The 9,771-nt window shown below is 41.0% G+C and overlaps 1 protein-coding gene across 1 annotated transcript; it reads right to left on the bottom strand.

The window, feature by feature from the left end:
* Positions 1 to 3,590: 3,590 nt before the first annotated feature.
* LOC308398274 (serum amyloid A-5 protein-like) lies at positions 3,591 to 5,293 on the bottom strand. The gene is made up of 3 exons (XM_080884811.1): positions 4,638 to 5,293; positions 4,378 to 4,516; positions 3,591 to 4,215 (listed from the first exon to the last, which is right to left on the bottom strand). Exons 1-3 carry the CDS (start codon positions 4,723 to 4,725, stop codon positions 4,077 to 4,079), a joined length of 366 nt encoding a protein of 121 aa, XP_080740937.1. The 5' UTR covers positions 4,726 to 5,293; the 3' UTR covers positions 3,591 to 4,076.
* Between the last annotated feature and the right edge of the window lie 4,478 nt (positions 5,294 to 9,771).

Genomic DNA, 9,771 nt, shown 5'->3' on the forward strand with positions numbered 1-9,771 from the left:
AGTGTGCAGCTGCAGGTTGGGGTTGTGGTGGGGATATTTAACCTGGCACTACTTTCTGTTCTTTTTAATGCTGTTCAAATCTGCATTGAATCCATAAGGGTCAACAGGATATGTTGTATTTAAAACAGAAAATCAATCTACAGTTTATTTGATCAAAAAACCAAACTATTATTTATTTATTTATTTTGCTTTGTTTTATGACAGGCTTTGATGCTGACAAAAACACTGCTCTGTTTTGAGCAGTGCTAAAGGTTCAAAGCAGCAGATGGCAGTAGAAGCCTACTGATTCCTGGCAGAGAAATAACTGTAATTCCTCCAATCATGTCACTATGACATGACATGATATGACATGACATGTCATAGTGACATATCTTACACTGAAAAAAATCTATCACACAAATTCCTATATGCATGTATATATCATATTTATTTTTAACTTCCCTCTCACCCCTGCGGGTGGACTTTATCCGTGAAGCTCAGATTCTCTAACAGAGGCCCGGGAGCTTGAAGGTCCTACACAGTCTCTTTGCTGCTCATAGGCCTGTGCTCTTCTGGACAGAGATCTTGGATGTCATTCCTGGGATCTGCTGGAGCCTGTTGCCCAGTTTGGGTGCCACTGCCCTGAGTGCCCACAGGGACCACTTCGCATCTTCTCCCCAGCTCCTCTCTCAGCCATTTGTATATTTATATATACCAGGATTTCAATTAAAGAGCCGGTGCACACTGGAACCATAAAACCAGTCACCAATACTGTTAATTTATGATGTTTGTGGCATAAACATTACATTGGGTGATGGTCCAATCATTTTTAAGCAGTCCACATGTTTGTTTTGCCGAGACCTGGGAGAACAAGCCTTGAGAACAATTTACAAAAACTAAATAAATAAAACTTACATATTGAGATTGCCTTGTTAGACTTTGGATAGGGGTCACTTTAACACAAAATTTCAATAACTTAATGGCACTATTAGTGATCAAGTTAGCAAAGGACCCAATATGCAGGCCAAATGCAGACTCTCAGGTTGGCAATTAAAAATGAACTTATGCAAAACTTAATGTGGTGGGAAAATCCTATGACTAACAAAAATTCAAAAACAAAAACAGCAGCTAAAGAAATGCAAAGAATTAGAATAAAAAGAAACCAGAGAGCGCAGAAACAAGATGGATGTGAAGAGGAGACGATAACAGAGACAGGTTTGACGCTTAAGGTACAGAAAAAGAAAAGAACAACAACAACAGTTGAATAATGATGAAATTAAACCAAATAAGAGACTGTTTCACAGTGTAGGTGTGTGGAGTGTTGAGCAGAGGATCTGAACAAAAGATGAGCTCTTTATTGGCTCTTTAGCAAATCCAAAATGTAACATAATCCAAGGAAAAATTCCAAAAACACGAATTCGAAACCTGCACAGGGAAGCTAAACCAATAACGTACACGGATAACTCACTGGTGGACTAAGCAAAAATAGCAGGAACTGGAGATGGGTGGGGAACAAGCCATAGCTAAATAAGATTAACAAAGGTAAAAGCAATCCATTCACCAATCAAGAAGTAAAAGTGGGAAGAGCCACCACTTAAAACTAAACGTCTTAAGAAATACACAAAGGAGACTAATACAGACATGGTTATTAACACTTCACAAGAAGTGCAAGACAAGAAAAGACCAAGATGCTGCCGCCCCAGCAGACCGCACTGTAAAAGATGGCTGAGGCCACCACAGAGTCATAGAAGGTCTTCAGAAGTGGGCCCTTCACTCCAAAAGACCTGAGCATCTGCAGCGGGTACAGCATGCTCTGCCTTTTCCTGTAGAGAGCATTTGAGTTGTGAGACCAGTACAGTTTATTGTTCAGGTGAACACCAAGGTACCTGTAGCTATCCACAGCCTCAATATCAATACCTTGGATGTTTAGTGGCTGCAGTGGAGGATGTTTGTGCCTGCAGAAGTCTACCACCAGCTCCTTGGTTTTACTGGTTTGGATTGGTTTTAGTGTTGATCTGTAGGTAGTTCTGCTGACACCAGTCCATAAAGCCTTAATACTAAATAGTGACTAAAACTTAAATGCAACAAGTACATGAAGTTTAAGATTGAAGATAACAAAAAAAAATCAAAACAGGAATCGAAAATCAAAATAATAATAATCAGGGAACCAAACAGAAAACGCTTAACCCACTACTGTAGGGTTACACAAGCATCTCAGGGGTCTGTGAGTTAAAGCAGTGCATTGAAGATACAGCATATTACACTGTACTGCTTATTTTTTTCTCTCTTTTCTGATAATAACTCGATAATAACTCAAAGCTCTGTTTCCAGAAGGTGCTATAGATAAAACCTCTAAACAATGTTACTACTGAAAGGTGATTCATTTTTGAACTCTTTTAATGGCACAGGAACATGAATGGTTTGTTAGTGTATACAGAAAGACCATATGCAAAAATATTGTTGAAAAATAATACAACCCTGTATGTAAAAGTTGGTTCACTGTGTGAGATACGTAAAAACAGAATGCAATACTTTGCAAAATGTCTAAATCCTTTATTTTTTTTATAATGGTTAAAAGACAGCATAAGAAATGTTGACACTGATCAGTAAACCACTGCATGTCATTTGAAAAGCTTAAACTGAGAACAAAAACATATTAAAAAGGGCCAAGTACCTCCTGTTGCTTCAGAAATGATGTTCATTTTCTATTATTAATTTTGCAGCCTTACAGCCCTGTGCCTGCATAACGTCATTACCACATTAATATGCCTGTTGATAAGCTGAGCTGATAGCTTGCTCCACACTGAATATAAGTACAATAAATAATTCTAAAAGATGATTGCAAATTTTGGAGAGTCTTTAAAGTCAGAATCAGAAATAAATCAGGAAGCAGATTGTAAAATTGACATAAAAATGTATTTTTAACTGACTCGCTAACTAACTGTGTAGACCACAGCTGATCCATCTTGAACTTTATTGTGTGTAGAAAAAAAATATTGATGTGTTTTCACATCAATTATAGTAGCAGTAGTTAAGTGACAAGGACAATTTTCTCTACAAACACCACAGCCTCAGGTTTCAGACAGAAGACAGCACTGTCACCCAGTGGCTGCACCTGTGCATCACAACTGAGTCAACAACTAAAAGCGCTGCCAGAGATGGGGGAGGCTGAAATCTGACACAGAGAAGCAGACTGGAATATGTTTAAGAACACTGATGCTTTGTGTGTCATACACTGGAAAAATGGGACTTCTTAGCACTATCATTAATGAATATATTTTAACCATTTTGATTACTTTGGTCAAATTTGTGCTAAATAATCAATTTGACAATATACTTTAGGATGGTTGCTGGTGGTAAAGAGGCTGAAAATAAGAGACGGAGGACCAAAGCCCACACAGCAACAACATGAAAAATTTCTTGTCCAAAGTATCCTGGCATCTTGTTCATGAGTAAGGGAGAGGGGAGATTGAAAGATGAATTGGTGCGGTATCTGCAGGAATATGGGCACTGTACTGGTCCAGTGTGGTGAAGAGAGACCTGAGCATAAAAGCGAAGCTGCCAGTTGACATTCCTACCCTCACGTATGGTCATGAGCTCTGGGTAATGACTGAAAGAACAACGCTGTGTAAACAAGCAGTGGAAATGAGCTTTCCCCAAAGCATGGCAACGTGAGATGTTCTGGCCATGTCCTACTGAGAAGAGGCCCTGGGGTAGGCTCAGGAGACACTGGAGAGATTACTGGAAGTGCCCCGGGGTCACTGTAGCAGAAGGACAACTGACAGTATTTGGTTTTAAAAAATGTTTCTGTGGAAATGATGGACCTGACACCAACAGCTTTTGCAGTTTTACACGTTTTTTATTTGTTCAGTGTTTTTTCAATGGGCAACTTTCCTGCTTCCCCGCTTGTACCACACACACCACCCCACCTCAGGTCCCGGCACATCTTTTACAGGGGAGACGTGATCAGTTGATGGAGCTCAGGTATCTGAGCAACAACAAATTTGGGCTATTTAAAACACCATGTTTTCACTAACTCCAACACTAGAAGCGTCTTCATGCAGTTTTATTCTCCTGTAAGTCAATGAGCTTTGCGCTCAGTACTTGTTGGGAAGACCCTCGGGCCTGAAATGGTTGGGATCATTTCCGTCTCGCCCCCAACGGTTTGCCGCCTGATCAGCTTCGGAGTCCTCAGCGCCATGACCCAGTCTCTCCTGCACCCACTCTCTGGTGTTACTAAAATGGAAATAGACAGTGAATCCACCTATCTTCAGTAAGTACGTTTCAGAACAACATCAGAAACTGAAAAAATGAGAGAAGCAGAATTAGCAGCCTTAAAAAATTAGTGATTAGTTAATCAAAAATACAAATGAATTTCAGTAAAGTAGATTGTCAAACCTGATAACCTCAGCAGCCCATCTGCCTCCTGCTCCTCTCTGTGCAGCATCAGAGTTTCCTCTGGCATGAAAGTATTTGTCTGAATCTTTCCAGTTGGCCTCCCTCATGTCGCTGTAGGCTCGCCACATATCACCAGTCCCTGATCAGAATGACAGAAAACAGTACTGATAATAAATAATGACAACATTCGCAATTAAAATATCAAAATCTGAGAAATATGACAGATTGTTGTTAGGTATTTAAAATGCCATATTTCTAACCTTTAGCTGCTTCAATTGGGAAATTATACCACTGGGCATTGGTTTCCACAATTAGAATGAGAAAAATCCCAGCCACAAGCAACTTCATGGCTGCAGAAGTCACAAAATTTAAATCTAAACTGCTTTTTTTTTTTTTACACAGTTTAGACAAATCTTTAGAGCTCACTGAATAACTTACTACTGAGGGACGCACTGGTCTTATATTCTGTTCTGTACGATCATAGGATTACTCAATAATGGAAAGTTTTGGTCCATGTTTACAGAAAGGAAAGTTCAGCCAAACACACCAGGCACCAGTTGTGAAATCGCAGGTATTCACAGCTGTGGAAAAAAAGAGCAAGCTTCATGTAAACCAAAACATCCGAGGGGTTTTTTGCTCATCATGAAAAATCTCTGTTCATTCCAATAAACTCTGCTGCCTTACCTTTATCAATGTATGTGCAGCAATTTATTACTATTAAAGTTATTTATTCATTTTTAGATGTGTTAATGTTTGCTTCTTTCTAGTTTCTTCTGGTTATGTCGTCTTGAATTCAGAATGCAAATCCAGAGTTGTCAGGAAAATTTGGACAAAAATGATTGTTTATGATGTTGTTGCTGCTGCTGTTTTTGTCACTGATGCCTCAGGACGTGATTTTGCGCGAGAGAAAGTCATGCACATGAGCACAAATGCACATATATATGTGTCTACTGGTACACGCTGGTGGTGCTACTGCTGCATTAGTTTGTGTGTTACACTTTACTGGAAAAAACCTATATGGGATTTCTTAATAAATGTAAAAAAGATCTATTGCAGTCTATTGCGATCTCTTTGTCTGTTTCTTTTTAAAACATATGCATGTTAGTTTAGGTTTTTGGTTGTGTCAAGGCTGCGTCTGTGAATTTAGTTTTGTATTTTCCATCCATCCACATTTTGCCACATACTTATATGTCCGTGTATTCTTTGTAGTTATTTTCTAAACAGTTTTTATTGTTAAAAGCAGTTAAATCAGGTGGAGGAAGTGGTTGGGGAAAGGGAAGTCTGGGCTTCTCTGCTTGATGAGTCACTAGATTTGTGGTAGAAAATGGATGAATGGATGGTTGGAAGGCATATGGTGAAGGCATCAAAGCATCATTAGACAAGATGAAATAATAAAATTAATACAACTTGCAAACTATTAGATTATTCTGTTATTATATGTTACCTTATATATGTAATCAAAGTAGTTGAATTAGAATACTGCTGTAGATCACATTATACCCTTTAATATAGAGTGTGTGAGCTGTATGTAGTTTAGTTCTCATTATACTTTTGAGTTAACAGAACATATTCACATATTAGTTCATTAGATAAATGTGCATCACTCTGTATCCTTGATCTGCTGGGAATGTGTTACACTGTTTTCTTGACATGCTTAAGTGTTGAATCATGAAGAGAAGGTTGTAAGCAGGAGACTCTGTGTCTAAAGACAGGGGAGATAGATAGACCACATTCCACACCCCCACCTTACAGAAAGCAGAGAAACAACTGCCGAGGTCATAACTTAGGCGCTGTAACAGAGAAAAAATGTGATGTTTTGGCTTTTACGACTAGCTGGGGGCCACTAGAGACTATAAAAAGCTGAGCAACCCGTCACCATTTTGAGACATGTGCCTGACCCTCTGGTAGCATCTCTCCCGTCCGGACGTTGTAATGCTCTGACTGTTGAATTGTATGGAAATAAATGATTGTTGATTGAGCATTTATACACCGAGTATTGTCCTTCCTTCAGCCCAAAGATTCAAAGAATTGGGAGATTTCAACAACTTGGTGCCGTGTGACCCGGATCTTTGGTGTGCTGAGGAGGTGCAGATTTGACCTTTGGTGAGATCGTGAGGCGAGGTGAACAGAGGACCGGTCCAAAAATAAAAAGGTAAGCACAGCCTGTTGTATTATAAATACCAAATGTGCATATTGGGCTTTCCAAATTAATCTGTTCGCTGAGTCACATGTATTTTCACAGTAAATTTGTCGGTGTCTGGTTTTTGGCGCAAGATACTAACAACATAAGTTGAGGCTGAATTCCAGTGTGTTAAATAAACTGCTTCTACCGAGATACTAATAACATACTACGTTGGACTAGTTGCAGTAAGCTGCTTCTACCGAGATACTAATAACATACTACGTTGGACTAGTTGCAGTAATCTGCTTCTACCGAGATACTAATAACATACTACGTTGGACTAGTTGCAGCCACTTTACCTTCCACATTTAATTTTGTCTAATACTGGCTTCTGTAGCAATAATACATTAGAATTTATTCTGAAGACGCGGCCATTAGTCCAGTACATTGAAGTCGAGGTTTGTTTATTTTGTTTATGGTGTCAGTGACGTCCTGGCTTTTGCCGGCTATGAAATAGAAGTTGATTTAAGGAAAAGCAGATGCTGGCTTCACGGTGCAGTTGAACGCTGGCAACGCGAGAGCGAAACACGTCCGTAGGTTTGGTTTATGATACGGCGTGTTCCGGTGGTGCGGCCGTGAAGTGCAGTAGTGGTTGGTGCTAGTTTTAGTACATTTGATAGAGGTTTTGACGGTGGTTTGTGGCGTCAGTCGAGTATAAAGGGCTGCGGTCATAATACAAAGTAAAAATTTAGTACATAGCAACACCTGGTTTATGATGTCAGGTATAACTTCGGGGATGCAAGCATCACTTTTATGATGCGACTTTGCCCCGTGGTGGCGGTCATAAGCGCAGAGAAAGGGGTATTTTGGTCTATGGTGCAGTGTGCTTTAAGAAGATCTAATAGTTGAGCTCAGAGGTTTCTGTGTAAAATTCCCGCTGAGGAAAAGTGTTGTGGGTGAGTGTGAAAGCGCGCTCTGGGTGAGAGAGTGTGTGTGAAGCTGCGAGGCGCGCTCTGGGTGCTGTCTTGTGGGTAAAGCGCGCACTGAGTGAGAGTGTGAGTGAGGCGCGCTCTGAGTGTGTTTTTTGTGTGGAGTGTGAAGCGTGAACACAGTGACAGTGACGGTTGATGTGTTTGATTAGGAGGACATTAGAGCAAATACACATTTTAGGATCAAAGGTTGATGCCTAGTGTACCTGTGGAACATTTGCCTATGGAGTAGCGACCCTCCTGTCCGTGGACGCGTGGCCAGGACCGGCGTCGTCCGGGTGCTGAGGTGGTGACTTGGGGAGGTGAGGGCCCCCGCATAGCCACGGAAATAACACTGGAACGGCCGTGTAATCACGGGTTCACATTTATTTCCGGACTAGAACAAGACACATTTTGCGAACAAACGTTGAGTCTAGATTAGTAAAGAAATATAAAAAGGTTGAATTCCTCGTTTCAGTGGTTGAAATTGTTGTGTGCCTGTCCCCTGACGAGTGTGAAATTAAAATAAAGAGGGAATTTGGAGCCACATGGAGATAGACGGGCATAATTGGGTGTATTACTCTGTGGTGTAATAAAAATAAAAAGGAGAGATAGTAAGAGGTGTGCAGTGGAGAATTATGGAGGAGTAGAGAGAGGAATGTGTTGGGAGACTGGCGTACAGTTTACGCTGTCAAGGTAGGCGTGTTGCCTGCTTATCGGTTTAAAAGTGATGAAAATGAAATTAAAATAAATCTCTTAGTGTGTTAATACAGGAAGCTGCGGACCTGGACCAACTGCCCCCACAAGCACAGCGGCCGAAGCAAAATTATAGGTAATGGGAACCACACCCAGCACGAATCAGCAGCTGTGAAACAGACAGCAGCGAGGAGAGAATTAGAGGAGAAATTAAGAGAAGTTTTAACACATAAAATTGGGGCCAACGGACTTGTGGAGGTTGGGAAGGCGTCCGGAGCATCACAACAAAAAGGTGAAACAAAAACACACACAAGCAGAGAAATCTGAGAGAAAGGCTCCTTTTAAGGTAACGCCTAGTTTGAGAAAAGATAAAATTAACCTGCTTTTATACAAATGCACATACACGCAATGAAGAAACAGCTTACACTCATGAACACGTGAAGATTTTCCAGCAAGGTTAAAGAAAAATTAACATACTTAAATGATGAAGTCTATGCATTACTGACAAAGAAACCCTCTGGGTTGCAGGACAACAATTTAACTAAAAAAAAAAAAAAAAGGAACACTGGTCTAACCAACCAGGCAAGACACAACAAATTTAGTGGTTAAAAGATTCAAATTGTGACATGTTTTCTGTTGATTGATTAATAAAAGTGATTACTGAATGAAAGAAAGTTCCTTTTTGGGCTTTTAAACATGATCTTAAGAATTTTAACATATACCGGTGTTGTCCTGTCAACTTGGTGGGTTAGGAGTTGATTATATCGGGAGACAAAAAACAAAAAAAGGGGGAGAGAAGGCTGACACAGGGCCTGGCCCCATTGTCTCCCCTCTGAATAACACAGCCAACACAACAACATTTTCCTGTTCGTTTGTTTTTGTTTTTTGTTTTTTGTTTGTTTTTGTTTTGTTTTGTTTTTGTTTTTTCTATACATATTTAATTACAGGCTGCTTTGCCGGCCCTGAAAGCCGAGGCTGACTGGACTCCTGCTCTCCCCCATACGTGACACTGACCAAATGCTGCAACAGCTGGACCCACAACAACGACCTGAGAATGTCAACAGACCTGCAGGAATGTGATCTCATGCAGCCGAGACGGAGAGCACTAAACCTAAGGCCCGTTTCACTACACGGGGGAAAAATTCCCAGACTGCGTCAGCTGACAGAGCTGTGACGAGACGCCCGCCAAGCCCGAATGAAAAGTAAGGCCGAGCGAAAGAATGCTGACCTTGATAACTTTGCATTCACACTGTGCAGGACAGTGATGGACCAACACGGATGATCGGGTGGCGAAAAAGGGCGTGACCGAGACAGGAGGAGTAACTGAGGTCAGAAGGCACCTCAGAATGGACAAAAACACAGAAGAAGATGCAGGTTTCACCTGCGGTGAACATCGACCCTGGAGAAAGGACTGCCCCAATTGGGGTCAGAACCAGGACGGACTGAATTTTGAGCAGCAGCAGCAGCAATGGTCGCAAACAAACTGAAAAGGAGGGGGGGCAGGACCCCAGGGCATGCTTCAGGCCGTGGTTTACCCAGAACACCAGAACAGGAAAGTGATGAACACACACACACACACACACACACACACACACACACACACACACA

Source organism: Rhamphochromis sp. 'chilingali', assembly GCF_963969265.1.
Source record: "Rhamphochromis sp. 'chilingali' genome assembly, chromosome: 6".
NCBI lineage: Eukaryota > Metazoa > Chordata > Actinopteri > Cichliformes > Cichlidae > Rhamphochromis > Rhamphochromis sp. 'chilingali'.